The sequence below is a fragment of the Marmota flaviventris genome, chromosome 3 (genome assembly GCF_047511675.1).
Source record: "Marmota flaviventris isolate mMarFla1 chromosome 3, mMarFla1.hap1, whole genome shotgun sequence".
Lineage (NCBI taxonomy): Eukaryota > Metazoa > Chordata > Mammalia > Rodentia > Sciuridae > Marmota > Marmota flaviventris.
The window spans coordinates 10,256,986-10,282,115 of record NC_092500.1 but is presented as its reverse complement, the minus strand read 5'-3'; the positions used below and the strand labels follow the sequence as shown (position 1 = coordinate 10,282,115).

General features: G+C 56.6%; 2 protein-coding genes across 3 annotated transcripts; one reads left to right on the top strand and one right to left on the bottom strand.

Annotated features, from left to right (window-relative positions):
* Window positions 1-42: 42 nt before the first annotated feature.
* Window positions 43-9,758, top strand: Polr2f (RNA polymerase II, I and III subunit F). 2 transcript variants are annotated; one of them, XM_027933869.2, is made up of 5 exons: window positions 43-180; window positions 2,109-2,178; window positions 4,667-4,797; window positions 9,290-9,361; window positions 9,591-9,758. In XM_027933869.2, the coding sequence occupies exons 1-5, from the start codon at window positions 161-163 to the stop codon at window positions 9,679-9,681; spliced, it is 384 nt and encodes a 127-aa protein (XP_027789670.1). In that variant the 5' UTR covers window positions 43-160; the 3' UTR covers window positions 9,682-9,758. The 2 variants fall into 2 exon arrangements, with proteins under 2 accessions (XP_027789670.1, XP_027789725.1); XM_027933924.2 differs by having other exon boundaries at window positions 9,543-9,758.
* Window positions 9,759-13,294: 3,536 nt separating this feature from the next.
* Window positions 13,295-22,975, bottom strand: Sox10 (SRY-box transcription factor 10). Its single transcript, XM_027933767.2, has 4 exons — window positions 22,790-22,975; window positions 21,803-22,314; window positions 17,299-17,567; window positions 13,295-15,150 (listed from the first exon to the last, which is right to left on the bottom strand). Exons 2-4 carry the CDS (start codon window positions 22,234-22,236, stop codon window positions 14,447-14,449), a joined length of 1,407 nt encoding a protein of 468 aa, XP_027789568.1. The 5' UTR covers window positions 22,237-22,314; window positions 22,790-22,975; the 3' UTR covers window positions 13,295-14,446.
* Between the last annotated feature and the right edge of the window lie 2,155 nt (window positions 22,976-25,130).

Genomic DNA, 25,130 nt, shown 5'->3' with positions numbered 1-25,130 from the left:
TTTCTGCCGCGCCTCCGGCTTCCCGGAAGTGGTTTCCTCAGGGTCACGGCGCAGGCGCAGGCGCAGGATACGCGGGTAACACGCTGGGCGGAGGGTCGCTCCCTGTGGCTCTGCGCGCGGGTCAGGACAGGGGGACCGGGTTACTGAAGCAAAGGGCGTCATGTCAGACAACGAGGACAAGTGAGTGCGGGAGTGGAACGGCCTTCGCTGGAACCTCGGGAGGGACGGGTGAGGCGGGGCCTGGACGAAGGCGGGTGGGGAACCTGGCATCGCGCGGTGTGTCGAGGGGCCGGCACTGGAGCGTGCACCTGCCCGAAGCTGGGCAGCGACGGAGTGGAGCAGCGGGAAAGCTGAGTTCCAGCAGACTGCACCGAGCAGTGCACCACTGTGTCGTGGGTGGAATTAATATATTGAGATGAATTAAGTGGACCCCCGCTCTCCAGGCGCTCCCTTTCTGGAAGAGGGACAGACCCATAGGCAGACCCTGCGGGGTCGTAGCAGTGGAAATAGCAAATGAGAGGCCTCCAGAGGATGGTGTGTGCGCAGGGACCGGGTGATGTAGCAGAGGTAGTGAGAAGTGGGTTTAAATTCTGGATTTTTTTGGTACCGGGGATTGAACTCAGGGGCACTTGACCACCGACCCACATCCCCAGCCCTATTTTGTATTTTATTTAGAGACAGGGTCTCATCGAGTTGCTTAGCACCTCGCCATTGCTGAGGCTGGCTTTGAACTCACGATCCTCCTGCCCCAGCCTCCCAAGCCCCTGGGATGATAGGCGTGCGCCACCGCACCCTGCGGGTGGGGGCGGGGGAGGAATTGATACTGAGGATGGAACCCAGGGGCTCTACTGCTAGGCCACATCCCCACTCCTTTTTTTTAAAAAAAATATTTATTTTTTAGTTATAGGTGGACGCAATATCTTTATTTTATGTGGTGCTGAGGATTTGAACCCAGTGCCTCACGCATGCTAAGTGAGCACTCTACCTCTGAGCCACAACCCCAGCCCCCAGCTCCTTTTTTAATTTGAGACAGAACCTCACTAAATTACCAAGGTTCTTGAGCCTGGCCTCAAGTCTGTGATCCTCCTGTTTCAGTCTCCCGAGTCTCTAGGATCATAGGCATATACCACTACGCCCAGCTTGTAGTAAGATTATGATAGAAGGGAGAGAGAGAGAAATTGGGGATAGTGAAGCTGGACAGCTTTGTCACAGATTTTGCACCAAGAGAGCACTTGGAATTAGGATTGTGGAAGGGAGGAAAAAGAAAAGAAAGGTGGGTTTTGTTGTTGGGTTTGTTGTGGGGTTTTGGGGATTTTGTTTGTTTTGTTTTGGTATTGGGGATGGAACCCCAGGGCTTCATGCATGCTGTACACACTACCACTGAACTGTATTCCCCAGTTTCAAATAAGTTTTTTGTTTTGTTTTGTTTTTTTAAGATGGGGATATAGCTGGGTGCAGTGTCGTATGCCTATAATCCCAGTGACTTGGGAGGCTGAAACAGGAGGATCACAAAATCAAAGACAGCCTCAGCAACTTAGCAAGACCCTGTCTCTAAATAAGATATTAAAAAAAAAAAAAAGGCTGGGAATGTGCCCAGGGGTTGCACCTGGGTTCAATTCCAGGTCCAAAAAAAAAAGATGAGGAAATAACTATGTTTAAATGTAATTCAGTAGAGAAGGAAACAGTGATGATGAATGAGTCTTAGCAAAATTTGGGGGACCCATGGGGTAAGATTGAAGGAGTAAAATGAGAGAAAAGTTTGATTTGATCATCAAGTAGATAGTTATCAAATGCCACCTACAGATCAGCTAAGATATTCAGATCTCTGACTCTTTGACTTTTTTTTTTTTTTATGGTACCAGGGATTGAACACAGTGGTGCTTAACCACTGAGCCCATCATCCCCAGCCTTCTTTTTTTTTTTTTTTTTTTGAGACAGGGTCTTACTAGGTTGCTTACAGTCTTAAGTTGCTGAGGTTTGCTTCAAACCTGTGATTCTCCTGCCTCAGCTTCCCGAGCCACTGGGATTACAGATGTGCACCTCAGTCCCTGGCTCTGCTTCTTTGATTCTGATAAGGCTCTAAGTGACTGATCTCTTTTCCTGAATAGTTTCGATGGTGATGACTTTGATGATGTGGAGGAGGATGAAGGGCTAGATGACTTGGAGAATGCTGAGGAGGTGAGTATTCAGCCTTAGGCAGCTCAGCTGCCAGATGGCAAGGCAGGTGATAATTGTCTAATTGTTCTTACTCTTCTTTGTGGTCCAGGATACTGCCATAGTCATTCCCAGTTGAAGTGTTTCAGTCCTGGGTAGCAGAGCGATCCTGTGGGGCCCATTTGGTCTATAGCCCCAAACTAATAGTTGAAACATCGCTGTAATTTATTCACAAATGTGCTGGATATTTATTATCTGACAGGTGCTGTGCAAGTTGGGTGTCTATAGGGAGCATGAGGGCAAGTGGCCTGGGATAAGGCTGCATAGGTAAGCAGGGCCAAGATCAGGCAGGATTTTGGAGCCTAATGCCAGTAGGAAGCCAAGTTTTGAGCTAGGACTGGCACGATCCAGTTTTTATTTTAGAATGCAACATTCTGGGCTGGGTGTGGTAGCTCACACATGTAATTCCAGCAGCTCAGAAGGTTGAGGCAGGAGGATCATAAATTCAAGAGCGAGGTGCTAAGTAACTCAGTGAGACCCTGTCTCTGAATATTTAAAAATACAAAATAGGGCTGGGGATGTGGCTCAGTGGTCGAATGCCTCTGAGTTTAATCCTTAGTACCAAAAAAAAAAAAAAAAAAAAGGGAATGCAACATTCTGACTTCAAGAAGAGTGAGAAGTGGGGCTGGGGATGTGGCTCAGTGGTAGAGTGCTTGCCTGACACACATGAGGCCCTGGGTTCAATCCCTGTACCCAGATAAATAAACAAAAAACAAAACAAAAATTCCAAGAGTAAGGAGTGTGTTAGGGACAAGAGAGAAAGACCAATCAGGGACCTCCAGGTGAGTGGCCCAGGGATTAGATGTGGGTGCTGGTAGAGTAAGTGATGAGAAGACAGAAGAGAGATTTTAGTGAGTTGGATCTGAAGCTGAGAAAGTCAGATGCCTCCCAGTTTTCCGACTGGAGCAGCTAGATGGATGGATTGCCAGGTTTGAGGATAAAAAATTTCTTTCCTGTAAGATTGAGGGAGAGAGAAGAGCTGCATGTCTCCTGGAGAGAGATCCCTCAATTTTTTTTCAGGCTGGAAGCCGGAGCCCTTCTGTTTGTGTTTTCTTTCTCTGCCCGACACTCTCAGGTACCCATCTGTTCACTTGAGTCAGAAGCTTTCTCTACCCTTTGGTCCCCTTTCTGTCCCTGTTCTTTTGATTGTGTCTCCTAGATGTGCTCTGTCCTGCCTGTCTCTCCACTCCTGGTGCCTTAGCCTGGCTGAAATGTCACTCTTAATTTGCTTCCTGGCAGGAGACTGTGGCCGGCCACCCTGCCCGTGTCTCGCCTAGTGCTGCTCTGCTTGCTGTCCTGTTACCATCATGTTTTTATCTGCCTGTGGGATTGATCACTACTGGGCCCCTCAGTGGTCTCTCTGCTTCTGCTCTTGGCCCTATATCATGTTCTCAACAGAGTACACAGAGCTTTCCTTTTATCTGTTCATTTAAAATTTTTTTATTTTTGGTACTGGGGTGCCGCAGTCTGGCTGGGCACAAAATACCCCAGCTGCCACGAGGCACCTTAGGTTCAAAACAGGAACTCCTTTATTATTCGAACTTCCAGGAACACCGCCAACCGGAAATCCCTCCTCTGGCACTTCCGGCACTTCCCCAACCAACACGAACTCTCCAGGAATCCCTGCGAGAACTCCAGCGGGAAGGAACTCCCGAGGCGGATAGCAGGGGTCTAATATACAATTGAATTCACAGCCTAACATAACCATCATCATCTCAATGGCTTGCTGGCGTCACCTCTCACCTCTCAACTACTCCGTTCTGGCAAAAATGCCATGTGTCACTCGGCTGTGGCTCTCAGCACTGGGGATTGAACCCAGGGGTGCTTTACCGCTCACTATATCCCCAGCCATTTTTCTCTTTTATTTTGGTATAGGGTCTCACTGAGTTGCTTAGGGCTTCGCTAAATGGATGAGGCTGGCCTCAGATCCTGTTGTCTCCGCCTCCCGAGTTGCTGGGATTATGGGAATGCACCACCTTGCCCAATCATCAGTAGCTCTTCAGTGTGTGAATGTATGACTCTTCCTGCGCCACCCTGACTTGACCCACTGGCTCAGTGTCCCTATCTGAAAGAGAGGTGTTTTTGCCTAGCTTTCTGCTTAGGGTGTGCTTATGGACTTCTTATAGGGCAACCAATCTGGGACCAGCCCATCTGGTCCTACAAGTTTTTTGTTTCACTCCCTTTTGGTTGAGGAACTGGGCTTTGGAATACCACTTATAATTCCTCTTCTTTATTACTGGGTCTGAAATTTTGGCAATGTTAGCTGACTCTCCAGACCTCTGGAATGGGGACTGTAATTCCTACCTCATAAGGTTGGTATGGAGATTAACGAGGTACTAGCAGTAGCGTGGCCCTTGGCATCCAGTAAGCATTAATGGTGTTGGTCATCATTCACCCTCCCCCCACTCAAGGAAGGTACCCTGAAGTTTTCTTTTTTTGTCTTGGTGTCCAGGAGGGCCAGGAGAACGTCGAGATCCTTCCTTCTGGGGAGCGACCGCAGGCCAACCAGAAGCGAATCACCACCCCATACATGACCAAGTATGAGCGAGCCCGAGTGCTGGGCACCCGAGCTCTTCAGATTGCGTAAGTGTGGCCCCTTCACTGTCTTCTCCATCAGGTGGGCCACAGTGAGTGCTCCTGCTATCGATCCTGCCCAGCCTGGCACTCGGAAACAAACCCTCCCTGCTCTCAGATCTGAACAAAAGTAGTGCTGCCCCTGCATGCCAGGCATTGTGCTGGACTCATCCCTCAGAAGCTGTAATCCAATAGGAGAGCATGAGAAGTAACTGAGAAGTCAAATAACATTGTAGGAGGAAAATAATGAACAACAGCTAGAGGCTGTCTGTTAGGTTGTGAAGCAAAACAAGAGTGTGAATTCAGAGCCCTAGACGATTGATTGTGTACCAGTAGTCAGGAGGGCTGCCCCAGCACCCTTGGGACTTAGCAGGTCCTTTTTTTCCCTGCCTGGTGTTGGGGCTCAGACCCAGGGCTTGTGCATTTAACTGGTTCTTTATTCAAGGGAGATCATAGCCCAGAATAGTGACGGGCTTTAGGGACTTGACAGTTAGCCGCCTTTCCTTCTTTCCCAAGTTTAGAAGAACAAGATCCAAGGAGAGTCAGTAGCTGGGTGGAGAGCAGGCTGTGACCTAATGAGCACAGTGGTGCAGGCCTCCCTGTGCCTCTGATGTCTCAGCCACATGGAGAACAGACCAGTGGCATCTTCTGCTGGCAGGTGTCTTTGAGCAAGCAGGCCTCTTGAAGAGGCTGGGCACAGGCCTTTTTCCCCAGGCTTACCTGGGCATGAGTAAGGGAGGGGACAGTGCGAGGTCAGTAGTGTTAGTGGTACTCTAATGTCATGCACTGGGATATGTGAGAAAAGGAAAGGAATCCCTACGCCAAGCTTCTGACAGGCTAGTGCAGGGGGTTGTGGGAGTCTGGAGGAGGGGGGACTCAAGGAAGGAATCAGGCCAGGAGGCAAAGCAGGGCCTGTGTGCTGAGGAGTGGCGATGCTGTCTAGCACTAGACATTTTTTTTTTAAGCAGTATCTTTATTTTATTTTTATGTGGTGCTGAGGATTGAACCCAGTGCCTCATGCATGCTAGACGAGCACTCTACCACTGAGCCACAACCCCAGCCCCTAGCACTGGACTTTTCTTTCCTCCAGTCCGGTGACCACCTGTGACCTCCCTGTCTACATTGATAAAGGTTTTTAGGGGAAGGCAATATTCTTACCTGTTTCTCAGCAAAAGCCCCCCTACCAGGCTGGTCGCACTGCTTGATTTTCTAAGTGAGATGAGAAACGTACATTCAGTGCAATATCTTTTGGTTCCATTGGGATCAGGTCCTCCAGGCCTGCACTACCAATTATGGTAGCCTCTAGTTCCATGTGGCCATTTAAGTTTAGTAAAATAAAATAAGAAGTTTGGTTTCTGTCTCACTGGCCACATTACCAGGTAGTTAGCAGCCCTGGGTGGCTGGTGGCCGCCCCAAGGGAAGCACGGATCCATTTCCCTTGTGGAAGCTGCTCTGCAGGGCATACTCCTCCAGGCGAAAATGAACTAGCAGGAAGAATATTTCCTAATTTTTTTCAAACAAATAGACTATAAAGATGTGCAGTCAGTCAGCTCTTTGACACTGAGAAACTGCCAGCGCCTGTCAGGGAGGTGAAGATGTTAAGGATGTGACTTCCAGCCTGCTGGGTGTTTCTGCAGGAGAGCTGGACCTGTGCGAGGACCTAGGCAGAACCCAGGGCAGAAATGGGTGGTACTTTAGAAGGGGTACAGAAAAGGAGGGGGGGGCCCTTGAAGGGTTTAGGGTGCATACCCATTTCTGCAGGGATGGATAAAGGGAGGTGGGTTTGTGGGTACTCCAGGTGCAGGAAGTGGCACAAGTAAAGGTCCAGTTAGAGACAGGTGGCTATGGGTTCTGGCGGCGGGTGGCCTGGGCACAACACTGTAAAAGATGCCCTAGAGCCCAAGTGACACTGGCATTCATCTGGTGGGCAGTGTGGAGCACTTCAAAGTGTTGAAGCCAACGTCTAGATCACTCCCAAGTCCGAGTGTCTTGGTTTTCTTTGGGAGCAAGGCATGGTCCAGCATGGAGCACTCTGTGTTGCTCCTTGCAGTTAAGGGATAAGACACCATCTGGTGCCCTTGGACAGACAGGCTTGTGACCTTGCACTCAGGTGCTGAAGTTTCCATTTGGTTCATTAGCACCACCTGGTGGCTCGTGAAGTTGCTCATACTCTCTTCCTAAACAGGGGACATGTGTGTATGCGGAGGCTGCAGTGAGATATAGATTACTTAGGGGTCCACCCTAGTTTGCAAATTGTGGGCTTATGGTGGGCACTGGATAATGAATGGCCTTGAGTTATTCATATCTTGAAAGGGAGAAGGTACAGGAAGGTCAGGACAAGCATTTTGCTACATTCTTTAAAGCTTTATATTTTGGAGACATTTGTTGAATTTTTTTTCTTGGTATTAGGGATTGAACCCAGAGCCTCACTCATGCTAAGGACATGCTCCTACTGAGCCACATACCCAGCCCTTTTTATTTTTTATTTTGAAGAGTGCCTTGGTAAGTTTCCCAGGGTGTCCTGGAACTTGCGATCCTCCTGCTTTGGCCTCTCCAGTAGCTGGGGTTTTAGGCTCGCTTCCTGCCCCTGGCTAAATACTTATTGAGAAAGGATATAGGGAAAGTTAAGCTTGGTTTCTGTCCTTGAGAAATATTTAAGCTTTTGAAAGTAACAGAAATCAGAATGTTTAATGATAAAATTAGTAATTGGCGGGCTGATTATCAGAGTAATTTGGGTATCTTTGTGAATGCAGATTCTCAGACCCCTTTATGAGAGATCCTGTTCAGAGGGTCTGGAGAAGGACCCTGGAGCCTGTATTTTTAGCATGCTCTCCTAGTAATTCTGGATCCATTAGTGTCAATTCAAGCTGGAATAATTAAGATGGACTTCCTGGAAGAGGCAGTAGCCTAGACTCAGTTTTCCCCTGTTTGTGTTTGGAGCCTGTGCTCTGGGCCAGGCAGTAACTGGGGCCTGTCCCGTCCTCCCTGTGGGGAATCACGAGTCCTGGGCCACCAGCCGCTCACGGTCTGTTGTGGACAGTGCTCCAGCGAGAAGAGAGAAGCACGTGTGCACTGAGTAGGGTGCTGGAGGTGCAGTGGGCATTTCCAGGAGGTGTTCTGGCTCCCATGTTGGCATGCAGAGAAGGGGCTTGAGGAGGACTCAGAACAGAAACAGTGTGAATGTCCAGGGGCCTTAACTGTAGTCTGCTGGTCATTTGGCTCGCAGCTGTGGAGGCAGGGAGGTCCCAGAGCATGGCTCCACATTGGGCGGGCCTTGTGCTGCATCCTCACCTGGCGGAGGGCGTCCTGTGGTGGGACAGCTAGTGTGCTGGCTAGCTCAGGGCTCTTCCTCTTATTTATTTCATTTTTTTGTGGTGCTGGGGACTGAACCCAGGGCCTTGTGCATGCGAGTCAAGCACTATACCAGCTGAGCCAGAGCCCCAGCCCTCTTTTCTCTTGTAAAGTCACTAATGCCATCCATCATGGGGCCCACCCTCATGACTTCATCTAACACTAACTACCTTCTAAAGGTTCCACCTCTAGATACCATTGACATATGAATTTGGGGGACACTTTCAAGCCATAGCACCAGGGAACTATAGTAGTTGGTATGGCTTGAACGTGGGGCAAACTTGGGGAAGTGGCCTAAGAAGGGCTTGAAAAGTTAACAGGGAATAGACTGACTTTTGGCCTAGTGGCCATGGGGAGCCCAGGCAGGCTGGGAGCGGATGAGTGTCTGTGGAGGCTGGGAGGAGCCAAGCTGAAGAGCGGGGAATGCTAGAGCAGGAAAACGGGGCTGGGCACAGAGGCAGGGCCGTGGTGCTGGCTGGGGTGGTCAGGGTAGAGTGCACTTCTGGGTGGCATTTTCTGCCATGGCCACAGAACTGGGGTCTGCAGTAGGAGCAGGCAAGTTTCTTGGTGGGGGACTGACATGATGATTGTCATGTGGCCTAGTAATAAAAGCTCACACTTGTCACATTTATAACACCTTAAGTTTTAGGTCTTGAGCTTATTACATGGAGAGCATGTGGGGCTCAAATGTTGGCTCTGCCACTTCCTGGCTGTGTGAACTTGGGCAAGTTACTGTCCTCTCTGTGCCTCAGTTTCACTGTCAGTAAAATGAAAATCAAAATAGTGCTCACCTCCCATGAGATAGTATGTGAAAGGAGCGGGCAGCAGCAGCTGGTGCGTAGTGAGCCCTCACCCAGGCGGGGGTCATTTCCTTTGTCTTGCAGTGGGGATACTGAGATCTGGAGCGAAGTTAAGTGACTTGCCTGTGGACCATTTACATGTGCACCTTGGGGTCCATCTGCTGAGTCCTGTTCTCTTCCCTCAGTGGGCAGCCTCTGGCAGTGCCCTCTCCGCCACTCCCCACCGCACCTGCCTACCTAGAAAGTGACCTTGCTAGGTGAGGGCCAGGATGCTGGTCCCGCCCTTGCTGCCCGCTGGGCCCTTCCCCCTGTGCCTGCCATCTCTCCCGACACCTGTCCTGTGCCTGCAGGATGTGTGCCCCCGTGATGGTGGAGCTGGAGGGGGAGACAGACCCCTTGCTCATCGCCATGAAGGAGCTCAAGTAAGTCGCCCAGGCAGGCCCCTCTCAGGCTTCCCTGGCGGGGCAGTTGGTGCTTGTTCCCAGGATCCGGGGTCCATTCAGAGTCAGCCTACCAGGAGGGAGGAGGGACAGGGAAGAGGGGACCAGCTGAGAGGAGGGCGTCACTGAGACATGGACCTCGACACTGTTCCTTCTGCTGCAGCGCTGGAGTCACCATCTCTCATGTACTGTGACTTCTCCCCTGCCCCAGGGCCCGAAAGATCCCCATCATCATTCGCCGCTACCTGCCCGATGGGAGCTATGAAGACTGGGGGGTGGACGAGCTCATCATCACCGACTGAGCTGGAACCTCCGGACCCGGCCACACCCCGTCTCTGTGCCCATTTTACACGTGTAAATAATAAACTGCTCCACCTCCCGCCCCGCTCCTCTAGCTGTGTGATGCCACCTCGTGCTTCTTCCCCATTCCCATCCTGCTGCCGGGAGCGCACACTCAGCACTTACCAGTGGCCCTGGGACTGTCAGCCCTTGGCCCCTGTGGCTCCCCCACATCCCTCCCTCCATCTCCCAGTTCACCAGAGCAAAGGCGGCTGCAGGGGAGATACCTCAGCTGCCTTCCCAGAGACAGACGAGTCTTTGTGCCCAGGGAGCTGGTTGCCAGGGAAACCCCCAATTTCCTTTCCAGTGGGGACTGGCTGCAGGGGCTTCTCCCTTCTCAGGAGTATCACAGAGCAGGTCTCATCAAGCCACCCATTGTTTCCTAAGGACCTGCCTGGAGCTCTTATCGAGGTCGGATCCCCTTTCAGGAGAGCGCCCCAGCAGGAAGCTTGGGGTTGCGGCTCTCCACCCTCCTGCGCAGCCCCGCAGGGCAAGTCAGCAGCTGGAGCAAGGGCGGAGCACCTGTTCATCCTCCCCACTCTGTCCTACTTCTCAGGCCACTGCCCTTCGTGGCGCATCTCTGACCTGCCACACCTGTGCCCTGCCCTTCCCGCTGCTGTAAGATGCCCTTCCCTCTGGGGGGCTCCTGGTCCTCGGGCCTGCGCAGGGATGGCTTCAGCTGGAGCTGGGGCATCCCTTCCTTGGCCTAGGTACCAGCGGGGCTGCTGCTCTTCTCCCCGGTGCTCACCCTGGCCCGGAGGCCCTGTCACCTGGCTACCCAGTTCTGGGAGTAAGGAGAAAGGGTACAGCACACCCACACAGACAGGAGTAGGCAGGAGGGGAGATCGGGTCCCTGAAGCTTCCAGCCTAGCCTCCCTTCTACTGCCAGCTGTCTTCCCGGAAGAGGAGGAGCCCGGCTCCCTCACCTCTGTAAGAGGCAGGGCCCCCACTATTGCGCCCAGGTTGGAAGGATGAGTGACCGCAAGTGTGGGCGGGATGTTTTCTGCTCTGGAGAAGGGTTAACTCAGGGAGGGTGGACTTCGCACCCCTGCCACCCTCCTCCAAGCCCATGGAATCCTTTAATCAAGTTGGGTGCTGAAATTTCAGCTCTGAAATGCCGCCTTTGTGCCGGCATCCAGGCGGCCGCCCCGGAGTGCGGGGGTCACTTTCTTGGCCCCATTTCTCTAAATGGTCTCTTTGTTCCCTGCTGGGCCGCTCAGTATCAGATGTGATTAAAGGGAGATGAGGTTTGGGCGGGAGAGGAGGAGAGTTAACCCTTTGGGGAAAGGGCTAAAGGAAGTGGGAGGAAAGGGTGTTTTCTCTTTCCTCCCCCTCCCCCTTCCCATTCTCTTCTTTGAGGAGACCCTTGTTATTCCGCTGGCCGGGCCAAGGTTTGACTTCTGGAGTATGAAGTCACCTGCCGCCACTATTGGCTCTGTACTTTCTTGGGGTTTGAGCACATCCTTGCCAGAAACACCTGGATCCTGCTCTCCTTACAGAGGGAGCTCCTGCCATTCCAAGGCCCAAACATGCCCAGAGCCTTTGGTCTATGGGCTGTGTACAGTCAGGTCTTTTGGCTTTTGTGAGTCATTACCCTCCCACAACTCTGGTCATTTCCCAGCCAGTCTCCCAAGGCTCAGGGTCCTGGGGATGGTGTCAGCCTCTCCATGTGCTCCTCCAGCTCCATATCCACAACCCCCACCAAGATCAGGAGCCGTGAAGACTGGAAATGGACAAGTGTCCCATCTTTGAATAAAGGGGAAGGGTTGAGTTTTAAAATGAGCATCTAAGTTTAGTCCCGAAGGGTACCTGACAGAATTCTAGAATGGATGGTCACACGCCTGAGCCCTCAGATCACGCTGCAGGAATCCGGGGGCTGGCCTAGGGTTCTTTTTTCTTTTCCCCAGAACCAGGATGGACCTGGGGCTTTGCATACGTAGGCAAGTGCTCTACCACTGAACTACAGGATAGTATCTAAGGTCAATCCTGTCACATCAGTTTCTTTTTCCCAGTGGTTTCTGGTCTCACGGGTCTAGGGAATGCCACCTATCAGTGAATCTCGATTTTAGCACATCGCTGGGCAGTCTCCAGGCCCTGTGGTGGATGAAGACCGGGCGCCATGGGAGCAGTGATGTGAAGAGGTATTTCAGAGCTGACTAGACAGTCCTTCCCTGAGAGTGTGGAGAGCAGAAGGAATGGGCAGCAGTACTTAGTGCTGTACGCAGGGCCCCGTCTCTTCATTTTGACCTTTATTAGTGACTTAAAGGAGGATATTCAAGTTTGCAGATACATAATGCTCTGAAGGAGAGCCGCATTCCAAGACTTAACGTAGGTGGGGAAAAGGGTCAGATCCAACAGGATGAAGTCTGTTAAAGATCAGCATAAAATCCTGCATTTATCTACGACAAAATGAAATGCCAAAAACAACTTTATATACAATTTGGGTGGTGTGACTTTGCAACAGATACTGTTGGAGAGAGCAGGGGTTTCAGTTACCAAACTTCATGAGGCCAACATTTTGGGGAAGGTGGCCTGAAGAGCTTGGTGCAGCTTCCAGATGGGGTCTGCTCACCTGGGAGGACTGGGTTAGTTCCTGGAGCCCACCTTCCCCCAGGTCCTGACCAAGAGAAGGGTGCAGGGGTGTAGAGACCACAGATGGAAGGGAGGATCAGTCTGGAGCAGTGGAAGAAGACTTAAAGCGCCACTTAAAGTGGAAGCAGAGCCTGCTAGCCCCGGGCAGGTGGAGGGGATGATGGGGAAGAGCATAAGCTTTGGAGTCAGCGCTGGGTTCAGATTCTGGCGCCAGCTCTCCTGAGCTTCAACCTCCCAAAGCTTCAGTCTCATCTAGAAATCAGGGATGAGGACAGGACTCACTGTCATCTAGGTCCAAATGACGTAAGCACTCAGCGCAGTAGGTGATAGAGAACTTACAAGCCTCAGAGCTGCCATCAGTAGAGCAGGAAGGTGAAGAGAGTCCCCTTCCCTGGGGTCTCGGACCAGAGTGGTTCCTGGCCTGCAGAGGACAGGGCTCCGAGGGAGTGAGCACAGGAGGAGACTGCACATCTGATGCCCTTGGTTTAGACTTGGGCACAGGCTGCTGCTCTGAAGGCTCAGCTGGACCTGGCATGGTCCCTGGTGCTTGCATGATCTCTGCCAGAGGTGACAGGTGTAGGGGTGTGGCAACAGAAGGCCATCCAGGCATCCTAAGGGACAGGCCTGACTGCAGTCAGACTCAACCCACCTCTTTCCAAACAGCCGTCCCTGGAATTTTTTGCAAACTCTTCCCTGCTGAATGGGCAGTGAGGCTGCTGCTGCCCTCGTGAGCTCTAGCTGGGCCTGGTCAGTGAGTGGCCCCTGCAGGGTGGGGTCGAGCTGGCCTGGGGAAAGGCTTCTCTTGGAAGTCTTAGCCCCTGCGCCCAGTCCCATCCATTGGGGGCCAGCTGTCCTCACCCACTCCACCTACCCAGGGGACAGCCAGACTCTTGGGTTATCTCCCCCTCACACCCTCCTCCTAGCTACTTTCAGAGTCTTTGAGGAAGCCCAGGTAAAGGGACAAGAGACCAAGAAACAGGCCAGGTCAGACCCACTAAGCAGGTAACCGGAACCTTTAATTTTATTACTTGGAATGCTTAATGCAGAGTTAATAGGGGCTGGAGTAGCTAGGAGAGGGGAGCAGACAGGGGACTACGAGATAAATAAGGGGGTAGCAAACGTGTTACATGTGGACTGGGGGCTGCGGAACAAACGGGGCAGGCATAGCTACATACTTTATTCAGATACCACTGGAGGCCAAGGGCAAAAGGCAAGGGCAAAATGTATAGGGCAGGATTTTAGGGTCTTAGACCTGCTGCCAGCCACCTGGTGCTGGCCCCACGGCTCCTTCTGGAGCCAGGGTTTGAGCCTATGCAGCTCTAACCCCAGAAACCAGGGAAGCCATGGACAGCTGAGAGGACCCAGGGAGTTGACCAGGAGCCAGGGAGGAGGACTGGGGGACTGTCTCTGAACCCTTCCCTGGAGCCCTGCCTCCTCACCTGGGGTGGGCGTCAAGGCCTGGGAGCTCATGGCAGGGAAACCAGGGGCTGTCCCCAGTTAGACAAAGACGAGGTTATTGGCACAGAATTGGATCTGGGGGGCCTCTGTGCCGGTTCCTTCCTGTTTTCAGGAGGGAAGGGGCGTTGAAGGGATAAGAATTTCCACTGAGCTCCACCCCACCCCACAAAGCGGTTCAAAGCTGTCCTCGGCCCCTGAGTGACACAGCCAGGGTCTCTAAGCCCTGATGCAGTCCCTGGTGGCCTAGCTTAGGCACAGTGGCACAGGGGCCTGTAGGCCCTCGCTGTCCATGAGAAGGAAACAGGAGTGGCCCAGCCTCCCGTGCTGTCCCACCCTGCATGCTTCCTCCCTTCCCAGGGGGTGGAGGCCCTCCTCAGGTCCTGGGATAGAGGGTTTCTGGGGGAGGTGCAGCCTCATCCTTCAGTCTAGGGGCATCGGCCAGCCTCCTCCTCCTCTGCCCAGGCTGTCAGCCAGGGCCATGCCTCTGGGGCCTGGATGGGGCGGCAGGTCATCAGGGCAGGGAGCAGGCAGACAGCCTTCCCTCCACTGTCAGCCCCTGGAGCATCCTCCGCCGCCACCACCAGGCCCGAGACTGGTGAGGAACAGGGCGCACAGCGGAAGGAAGGGGCTCGGGGCCCAGCAGGGACTGGGCAGGGGCTGGTGGTGACAGGGCCCTGTTCAAGGCCGGGACAGCGTCGTATATACTGGCTGCTCCCAGTGTGTGGGGCTGTGGGACTGGGGCCCTGAGGGGCTGGGGTCAGAGATGGCCGTGTAGAGGGGCCGCTGAGAGGGCCCCATGTAGGAGAAGGCCGAATAGAGGCCAGAGGCCTGGCCCGAGTGGCCATAATAGGGTCCTGAGGGCTGATGGTCAGAGTAGTCAAACTGGGGGCGGGAAATGGAGGGGAAGGCGGAGCCGTAGTGTGGCAGGCTGAGGGAGGTGTAGGCGATCTGCGAGGTGGACGGCTGGTCGGCGTAGTGGGGGGGCCCCTGAGGGCCTGCGGTCTCTGTCTTCACCTGGGCTTTGGCATCCACACCAGGTGGTGAGACCGTGGGCAGAGCCACGCCCGGTGGCTTGGAGATCCAGGCGGAGTGTCCACTGGCCACGGCCAGGGCGCTGCCCAACCCGTAGCCAGCTGCTGAGTAGCTACCCACGTGGCCTGGGTGCCCATTGGGTGGCAGATATTGGTCCAACTCAGCCACATCAAAGGTCTCCATGTTGGACATTACCTCGTGGCTGATCTCGCCGATGTCCACATTGCCGAAGTCGATGTGAGGTTTCCCGCCCTCCCCCATCGAGCGCCCATCCCGCTTGGGGTCTGCCTTGCCGGACTGCAGCTCTGTCTTTGGGGTGGTTGGCGGGGTTGGTGGGCCGTGGCTCTGGCCTGGGATGAAGGGAGGCACAGAAGGGCAAGGAGAAGATATGTCAGAGGCAGGTGGCAGCAGTGGCTGGCCACTCTCAGACAGCTGAACCTCCTGGAAGCTCAGGCCTGCCCTCCACTGACGCAGGGGGCTTACATGTCTCCTCCTGGTCTCTAACTGTTGACTACATCCTCAGATCTTCTGCTGGGTCCTGTCTCCCACCCTCCTACCCACCTGGTAGGAAGCCCTCTCTGTTGGCAAGTTCTTCCCACGTGGCTGAAGACGGCTCCCTTCCTGCTCCTGTTGCTCCTAGGTGGTGCTTCCCTTTGCTCTGTACCATCTCGCTAGCAGACTCACCTGTGCCTCTCGCCACCCAGGACCCCAAATGGCACTGTGTCCCCTCCAACTCCACTTCTCGCCCGAACCTGCCTGCTGAGCATGCCCAGCTCCATCACACACAGGTCTGTACTGCCCCCCGGCCCTGGAGCTGCCTTCCCTCCTGTGCAGAAGGGGACCAAGACCACTGGTCCCTGTTCCTTGTTCACTTCCTCATCCACCAGGCTCTTGCCAGGTGTGGGGGTACAAACAGAACTGAGACAGGGCCCACTCTTCAAGGGCTTATAATTTGGGGGAGATCAGAGACCGGCATGTGCCTAGAGCAGGAAGTGCTTTGATGAGGGGATGTACCAAGGACTTGGGAGACCAGAAGAGGAAGCCGCTCACCCCCCTGGCAACTGGGGGAGGTCTCACTGAGGAAGTGTCTGGATGGGGCCTTGAAGGGTGAGAAAAAGTCCACAGCAAGCTTCATTCTGGGAGGTGGTTCTGTATGTTCTTGTGCGTGTGTGTGTGTGTGTGTGTGTGTGTACGTGTGTCCCTGAATCTCGGAAGGTGAGGAGTAGGGTTCTCGTGAGAGATGGTGGCGCTGGGCTTCCATCTCAGAGATGTGTTTGTGGTCTTATGGGAGCAGGAACTTCTTGAGGGGAGGCCTGGGCCTCCCCCATCAGACCACAGGCAGTGCCGAGTGCTGGCCAAGGGTTCTGGCCTTCAAGACGCCTGCCTGGGTTTGAGTCCTGGCTGTCCTCCTGTGGGATGTGGGAAGACCCACTGTCTTCTCTTAAGCAGTTTCCTTATGGTTACACAGTGATAAGAGCAAGCAGCTCCTGCCTTCTCTGACTCCTCTGCCTCCTGCCTTCTCTGCTGCAGTCTAGTGGGTAGTTTGATATTTTTGGAGACTTGGCTACACGGATGGATGCTGCCACCCTGGGTCTCAGGGGGCTTCTTGTGTACCTGTTTCATCCTGAGCATAATTCACTTGCTTTGACCCCTGTTCCTCCCTCTAAATGTGGGCTCCTTAAGCCAGGGACTGTGGCCTTCTCTTGGTGGTACCTCTGGAGTCCCCTTCAGTGCCTGACACAAAGTAGGACTCAGCAGGCAGAGCTTTGCTTACTGAGTACTTCCTGTGTGCCAGACTCAAGTGTGGCACTTTCTGTACATCCTGAAGGAAGCGAGGTAGCCGTAGTGCCAAGCAGAGCCCAGGGAGCTCACTGCCTGGGCGCAGGTCTCAGCTGTGCGGCAAGTTCCTCCTCTGTTTCCTCATGTGTCTGTTGACAGTAACCTGCCACACAGCTGAGCCTGAGCCCCGGCAGGTAGGTGCTCATCTTGCCGTTCAGGGCCAACTTGATCATTGAATGAGTTAGGCAATTAGCATGGTGCCTGGCACACAGTAGGTGCTCAATTAATGTCCCTCTTATGATCACCAAGAAGAACTGAACAAGGTATCATATGTGTGGCCTGTGCTCAAATCACGTGCACGTCCCTCCGTCAGAGCAGGAGGGCCAGAGGCTGCAACTCCTCCATCTCCCATCTCCCAGCTCCCCACATGACCCTGTGCGCCCTTCTCCTTTGGTCACTGCTACAGCCCTTCTTGCCCGCGGCTTTCAGGTTCTCCCTGACTGGCTGTGCCCAGCAGTGAGGTTCTCCTATCAGCCCCGGCCAGCGCCATCTTGCTCCCCCTGCCCCAGACGCCCCTGAGCTCCCTCTGGCCTCTACATCCAGAGCCCAGGGCTGCTGGGGAGTTTCAGGGTCTCATGCCCCCTGGCTCTGCCCTGCCCGCCTCCCTGAACCAGCCCCAGCCCTGCCATCAGCACTCTGGTTCCCAGCCCCGCGCTCACCTGAGGGGTGCTCAGGGTTCCCTTCAGACATGGGAGAGCCCTCTTCTGGGTGCCGGTGGTCCAGGTGGGCGCTCTTGTAGTGGGCCTGGATGGCCGTGGCCCCTCCTTGCTCGGCCTCCCCGCCCGGGCACTCGGCCTCCCCTTGGGCCGCCTTGCCGTTCTTCCGCCGCCGGGGCTGGTACTTGTAGTCGGGGTGGTCCTTCTTGTGCTGCATGCGGAGCCGCTCAGCCTCCTCAATGAAGGGGCGCTTGTCACTCTCGTTCAGCAGCCTGGGTGGGGCAGTGAGGAGGACAGCAGAGCCGCACTGAATGTCAGAGCGCCCGCTGGTTTCCCTCGGAGGCCCGAAGCGCAGGGCCCTGGAGGGGAGGCCCAGGGGTAGGACCCTTGTGGGGACTAGAAGATGAGAGGCCAAGGAACTAAGAGAGCTGTCATCTCTGTCCCCAGAGCTCTGAGGGGCTGGAGGAGAGGGGCCAGCCCCGAGGGCCGGTTAGAGGTAGGCCCAGAGCCAGCGCAGATGTCAGCTCAAGGAGGGGAAAACATTGTCGTCACCAAAGCCGTCCGCAGGTGGAACGGGCTCCCCGGGACTGGAGGTGCTGGAACACACAGCCCCCATCCCTGCTGCTCACTAGTTGGGTGTGACCTCGGGCAGCTGAGCCTGAGTTTCCGCACCTATGAAACTAGGATGGTAGTGACTGTTTTGCTGGGGTGTGCGGTCACCAGAGTAACAGATGTGAAGGGCCTTGTCCCAGGGCTGGGCAGGGAGGCACTTGAGAAATAGGCGCTGTTCTAACGCTGCCTGGGGGAGCCAGGGATGGGCCCCTCAATTCTGGAATACTGATTTGGTGGATTCCAGGATGGTGGGTCTGAGGGGAACTGGGTGTGAGTCCTCTTCATTATGGGGCATGGTCTCCTTGGGGAGATCCAGGGGTGACAAAGTGTAGAGGAAGCTCAAGTTTCTCTGGACCCTACTACAGTTCCCAGGATCTGCCAATGGAGGGAAGGAGCCCTGGAGGCGGTGCCCAGCCTCAGGCCAGGAGTAGAAGGGCTTAGCTGCCCCAGGGTGAGAAGGGCACAATGGGGTACCTGCAGAGGGGGTTGAGGTGAAGGTACAGGATTTATAGAACCCCAGACATAGGGGACTGACCATCTAGTAGTCTTTGTGGGAGGCAGCCTGGGCCCTCTGTCTGAGGGCCCTTCTCTCCAGCCGCCCCGCCCCCTGGCCCAGTAGGTGCCCCCCCTTGGCGCCCACCCCCCTGCCTCAGCCCCAGGCAGCAGAAGGCTGAGCCGCTCCTGAGGCTGGGAGGGGGTGGTCATACCAGGCACCTCCTAGCTGGCCGCAGCATTCCTCGGCAGCTTAGCCCGTTGTTGGCCCCCGCCCCTGCCCCAACTGTCTCCAAGGGACCCTCTAGCCAAGCAGGACTATCAGGGTCAGAGACACCTTCAGGATGGGAGGAGGAGAGCCCGGGCAGAGGGTGGGATGCAGGCACCTGCCCTGGAAGAACAGTTCTGCCGGCAGAGCAGCTTGGCCAGCAGGGGCCCGGGGGGCTGGCAACACTAAGCTCACTCTGACACCCCAAACTTTACCTGGGCTCCTGCCCAGCTGGCAAGCAGCAATCATCAGAAAAATGGCAAGGGGCGTAGAGGGGGCCGCACAAGCCAGAAAGGAGAAAGATTCCAACCCTGGACCCTGCTGTCGCCAGTTCTCAGCAGCAGCATATGTAACCCCGACAGAAACTAACCGGAGGCCACAGCCAGCCCTGACCGCAGCCCTGAGCCCAGCCCACCTCCACCAGCTGCTACTTCCAACCCCAGCCAGGCTCTGCCCAGGCTGAGGCCCAAGCCCACCTGCCAGGTAGACCCAGCCTCCCAGCTAATCACAATGCCAGCACCAGCCCTCACTGGCATTGCCACCCCCTGTCACCCTCAGCCCAATGCTCATTTGCACCTTCACCAGCCCTTTTCCTCCTGGTTCCCAAGATCTGGAATGAAGCCGAGGGAGAAGGAAGGCTGGTTTCCCACTCAAACTAGAAACCCCAAGTCGGGGCACTGGCTGCTGTGGCATCTGTTTCCCCGCCGGGGGACAGGGCCTGTGGAACTGTGGGACAGGACAGGCTCCAGCCTGCGACCGCTTCCCCAGTTTCTTGGTGCTGGTTGTTCTTTCCAGACAGGTCAAGCAGCGCACAGCCACCCAGGGATCTGGCTGTTCCTCCCCCAGTGGTCCCCAACGGTAGCGAGCCTGGTGGGGCTCACACAGCCACTAGAACCTGTCTTCCTGTACATCTGACCCAAAACCCAAGGACAGTACCCCCAGTCTCTGTTCAGTTTTAGGACCCCAACTGTCCCCTTTTCTGATGTCCTGGGAGTGGCGAGCTTGGGAGGGAGTGTTCAGAAGCCCCTAGAATGACTGGCCAACTCAGCCCACATCCCAGCGTCTCTCAGGACCCCCTCCTGGGACCTAGGTAGCCACCACCTGTTAGCACAGACTCAGGTCCTTGCCATTGTCATGACAACTCCCACCCCTGGGACTGAGCTCTTAGCCAGCAGGCCCGCTGTCCTGCCTGCCCCGCCTCAGGTTGGCCCCTGTATGCGCAGCCTGAGTGGTGGACAGGAGGAAGTCCTGCTGAAGGGGGCCCAACTCCCGGGTTCTGGGTGGGGGAACTGCGACAAAGAAAATGGAGGGCCCTCTTAACCCTTGGCAATGGGGTGGGGAAGCAGCAGTCCATTCTTGCTTTGCTTCTCAGTGGTCTCCTCACATGCCCAGGTCCCCGGGGCCTGCTCTGTCTGCCTGTCCACCTCCCTCCTGGCCGTCTGTCTCACTTCCTCTTCTTTGTCCCATAGCCCCAAAGGCACTAGCTTAGTCTAAGCCCCACTGGGGTCTAGAGGAACCTTGGGTGGAGGAGCTGGCTGTGACTTCTGCTCTTGGCAGAGCTAGACTATCTGGGTCCACATAGTAGCCAGCCGCCCGGCCAGGGCCTGCCCAGGGTAGGCCTGGGCTGAAGGCCGAGAGGCTGGAGGAGGGACCAGCCATCAGCAAGCACATGGCAAGGAGAGGCCAGGGTGATGGAGGCAGATCTCCTGGACTCTAGGGGAGCCTCCTGCCCAGGCAACCATTCTACGCCTTTGGCCTCATAGACCCAATCTCCACTGACCCCAATCTAGAGTTCTGAGGCAGCAAAGGGGAGGGAGCAGACTCCTCTGACAGACCCCAGATTTCCTCAAATCCAGATATGCCTCGCTCCTGCTGTCCTTTCCCTGCCCCCACCCCTGCCATCTCCTGACCACTCTTTAGAGCGAAGGGTGACCCACTACTGTCATCAGGGACTAATAGGGAAGATCCCTGATGAAGAGTTGGGAGACCTGAAGTCTGGCCTTGACTTTGCCACCAACTGCTCTGTGACCTTTGCAGTCCCTTTCTGGGCCTGTCTCTTGGGCATCAGGTGGGGATCAGGTAACTTCTGTAAACTGGCATCCCCTGGAGCCTCTGTTCTCTTTGGGATCTGCCCTGAGACTCCTAGGTGGGATGGAGGCTGCCCTGCTCCACACACGCCCAAGGGGCCAGGCTGGGCCTCAGAGCCAAGGGTTGGAGACTTCCCTGCTGGGGGAATGTTTCCCTAGAAGTCAGAGCTGGTCCCTGAGGGACCCTCAGCAGGGAGGGGGCCAAAGCTTCCTCCTGGCTAGGGCACTCAGCTTTAGCTCCCAAAGCTCCGGTGAAGAGTTGCTCAACCTTGGGTGGGGCCCTGAGAGGAAAGATGGCGCCGACTCAGAGGGGCAGGAAAGGAGCCAGAGACTAGCTCTGGTTCTGGGACAGGGTGGGAGGGGGAGCCCCCTTTCTGTGTACCCCTCCCCCTGGGGAATAAAGAAGCCGCTAGCCCAAAGGAGAGGGGGTCCTGAAGGCCCAGGAAGACACCTGGGGCAGGAGGAGACTCTGGGCGGCAGGGAGCATAGTTCGTAGCCCTCACTTTTCAAGACTTTCCTCTGAATTCCTTGTTTCCCTTGATCCTCCCCCAGTTCTCCATCCGGCTGCCTCAGTTTCCCGGCTCATCAGCCATGCCTTCAGTTCTTTCCCAAGCATTTCCCTGATATCCGCCGGACTAGTGGCACTGGTGACAGTGGCACCCTCGAGTGGGGACGTAGGAAGAGCCAGTGGAGCCTCCACTGGCCCTCCTTCCCTGCTCAGGAGGCAGCCCCAGAGGCCCTGCGCTCCGACATGGACAGAATTCCAGCCGCGAGGGGGCGCCTTCCCACCCGCCGCCCCAGGGGGGGAGACCCGGCCTGACCCCTGAGTTCGGAGTTCCAGGGTGCGCAGTGGCCGAACCCCGGACGTGTACCTGTGGCAGACGGGCTGGCATGGTCCCCACGCCTGGTCTTCCAAAGAGTTGGGTTCCCTCTGGAGGGCCCAGGCGGTGCCCACCGAGTGGGGCAGGAGGCCGGGGCGCCCCCCGTCTAGCCGAGTCCTCCCGCAGCTGGGGGCCGGCAGAGCTCGCGGGGGTTCGGGGGTGCTCACCTCCAGAGCTTGCCCAGCGTCTTGCTGAGCTCGGCGTTGTGCAGGTGCGGGTACTGGTCGGCGAGTTTCCTGCGCGCCGCCTGCGCCCACACCATGAAGGCGTTCATGGGCCGCTTGACGTGCGGCTTGCTCTTGCTGGCACCGTTGACGCGCACCGGCATGGGCACCAGCGTCCAGTCGTAGCCGCTGAGCACCTGGCTGACGGCCTCGCGGATGCAGACGGGAAACTTGTCGTCGTCCGCCTCGCCATCCTGCTGCTCCTTCTTGACCTTTCCCAGCTCGCCCGGCCCGGGGCTGGCTCTCAGGCCGGAGCCGCCGCCGCCGCCGCCGCCGTCGGGCCCCAGCGAAGGCGCGCTCCCCGGGGACAGGCAGCGGGGCTCCTCCGAGCCCACGGGGCTCAGCTCCACCTCTGATAGGTCCTGCTCCTCGGCCATGTCGGCCCCGGTCGCCGCCGCCTCGGCCGCCTCCCCCGGGCCCGCCGCCGGGGTCCTCGCGAAGAGCCCAACGCCCACCTGGACGGGAACAAGGGCGCGATGGAGAGGCGGCGGGCGCAGCCCCGAGGGCGGCCCAGGGAGGGACACGGTGCAGCCCCGAGGTGGCGCAGCCCCGAGGTGGCGGTCCTCCTGCTCGCGCGGTGCCGGCTCGGGCCTCTGGGCCCCAGCACATGCCAGACCCTAGGTGGGTGCGTCCCACCTCCGCGTTTTCCCACCACCTGGTCCCAACCGTCTCTGGCTGTGGGTGAGGTTTTTCTTTTTAACCTCCTTTCGGGTGGAGGTTTGTTGATGGAAAGGAAGAAAAACGGACCCTTTATTCTACTCTAATCCCGGCCCCTGGAATTTCCCACCTTTTCTCTCACCTCTCCGCCTTCCCCTCCGCCCACCCCGGCGGGTCTAGAGGAGTTGGGGGGAGCTGCTGCGAGTGTCAGCCTCTCCCCCCACGGGGGGCCTGGCCGGCTGGCCGGCCAGGGAGGAGCAGGCTTGCACTCACCTCCTCCGACCTCTCCTCCAGTCTGGGGCTCGTCCTTAGGAAGTGGAAAACCGTGTCCCAAGGTGTGCGGTCCAGCTCGGGGCTGGGGGGTGACGCTGGTGGACTGGGAGGGAGGGGCTGGGGGGCCCTGAGCCTCAGGCCACCTCCTGGTTAGGACGGAGCCTGAATCCTCACCACCAACCACCCTGGCCGGACAGCCTGAGACTGACTGAGCGACTGAGCCGCTGCGGAGGGCTGGGGAAGGAAGGAGGGGGAGGGGGAGAGGAGGGAGGGAAGGGCAGAAGGTGGAGCCTCCAGCTCGAGCCTTCATCCCCAGCACCCAGGGCTCCACCCCGCCCAGACCCCCCCATCCCGGCTCCTGCCCTGCTGCCCAGGCCCGACTCCTTAGGCTTAGCCTGGGTTTGGGCAGGCAGGCGTGGGAGGGAGGTGTTAGGCCAGGGAAGGGACAAGTGCTGGTGGCAGGGTCAGAACCTGTTGCTTGGAGGAAAATCAGACCCAACCAGGACCCCAGACCTCTGCCTCAGGTGGTGGGATGCGAACTTGGCAAAGGACTGGGGAGAGATGTGGAAGAGGCCAGGCAGGCCCCACAGACCCGTGAGGGGGGCAGGCCTGGTTGCTTCACTTGATAAATCATGTTGGGTGCTCACTGCGTGCCAGGCACTGTGGCCAGCCAGTTTCGCTCTGTCCCCCTCCCCTGCTCTCGCTGCCTCAACTTAGTAAGGGAGCCTTTAGGTCCCAGCCTGGCAAGGCACAGAACCCACCCAGCCCCCGGCCCTTCTCTTCCGTCACCCTGCACAGGCTGATGGGGTGGCCTGGCCCAAGGTAAAGACCCGGGAGGCTGAGGTGGGGTGCGGTGGGTCCTCTTCAAGTAGGTCTCAGAGACCTTCTAGGTGCCGCTTCCTGAGACCAACCCCTACACACTGGGCTCAGCCTGTCTTGGGAGAGGGTGGGGAAGTCCTAGTCCTGGATGTCACAAAGTCCCCCCCCCCCAACCTGAGAAGGGGTGGCACTGCCCTGTTCTGCTTCCCTCCTCTCTGCCCCCTCCCCTTGCTTGTTCTTCCTTCCCACCACCCCCATGACTCAATTCCTTTTCTTCTCCTCTCTCCTAGGTGTCCCTTCCAGAGGTCACAGGCAGCCCCACTCTGGTGGCTAGGCAGAGGTGGGGGCGTGAGTAGGGACAGATGGAAGAGCCTGGCTGCGCTGGTGACCATGTGTGGTTCCCAGTTCCTTTACAGGTGGGCGAGGCCCCAGGCCCACCCCAAGAGGGCCCTGTTTGGAGTGGGCTGGAACAGGGGTCTGGGGAGGCAAGGCCTCATGCTTCGGAAGGCCCAGGGGGCGGAGGGGGGTGGGTAACGGGACACAATGAGGTAGTCACACGAGGCAAAGGCATGTTGGGGGGGTGGCGGACATTGGAACACACACACACACATGCTCGCGCACACACAACCAGCCAGACAATCGGGCCAGTGTGTCTGGGGCCGCGGAGCCCAGTGAATTAGGAGTTTGATAAGGGTTTTCTCTTTCTCTCGCTTGCTGGCCTTGGACAATCTCCCCCCAGTTTTCCTCGACGCCACCCCCAGCGCTGCCAACCCTCCTCCCCCCGCCTCCCTTCTCTTCCCTGTGCCCAGACTCTTGTTCGGGGCCTTGAAACAGTGAGCTGTCTTTGTTCGAAATACAGGTGAACGGCAATCATGTGATTAACACACACACACATAAAAAGCTTTTTAACAGCGCCCGCCCGGCCTCAGAACTGCCCGGAGAGGAGCCGCCCTGGATGGACAGAGGGACGGAGGGACGAGCATCCAGCCAGTCGTGTCCCAGCTGCCCTGCAGCGGTCTCCAACGCCCGCTGCTGCCCGCCCGCCTGCCCGCCTGCCTGGCATCTCACTCCCGGTGGGTCCCTGCTCATCCTCCCACCCCTTGGTCCCTCCTCTTGTAGGGAAGGACCTCCCTGCTCCCTGCTGTGTCTGTGACTGGGCCTGAGACCCTGGGGCAGGGAGGGGTGCTGTGGAGGGAGAGGGCCCAGGGCTAGTGAGCTGGACATGGGGTCTCGCAGCCGCTCCCCTCTCTAACTCCCTGCCCCCTTCACTCTCCTTGGCCTTGCTGCCAGGAAGGGGTGGGGAGAGCAGTGGGCACATTGGTCCCCAGAGAAGTCCTGCCAGGCCAGGGCCAGCTCCCTCTTTCTCTTTCCTCCTCTGTTCTCCTGAGCGTGGTGTCTGGGCTCCCGGTGGAGAGGTACCAGTGAGGCAGGTGGGCCTGCAGAGGAGCCCAGAGGGCTCCCAGATAACCAGGGCTGTGCCTGCGGGGGTCCCCACTGGAGCACACCCCTGCCCACCAGGCTG

Bases quoted from the DNA above. Each gene is read 5' to 3' on its own strand.
- Polr2f (XM_027933869.2), top strand. From the start codon at position 161: ATGTCAGACAACGAGGACAA. The intron at 181-2,108 runs GTGAGTGCGGGA...TTTCCTGAATAG, and splicing joins ATGTCAGACAACGAGGACAA to TTTCGATGGTGATGACTTTG. The intron at 4,798-9,289 runs GTAAGTGTGGCC...CTGTGCCTGCAG, and splicing joins ACCCGAGCTCTTCAGATTGC to GATGTGTGCCCCCGTGATGG.
- Sox10 (XM_027933767.2), bottom strand. From the start codon at position 22,236: ATGGCCGAGGAGCAGGACCTATCAGAGGTGGAGCTGAGCCCCGTGGGC. The intron at 17,568-21,802 runs GTGAGCACCCCC...TGCCCCACCCAG, and splicing joins ACGCTGGGCAAGCTCTGGAG to GCTGCTGAACGAGAGTGACA. The intron at 15,151-17,298 runs GTGAGCGCGGGG...CCTTCATCCCAG, and splicing joins GAACCCTGAGCACCCCTCAG to GCCAGAGCCACGGCCCACCA.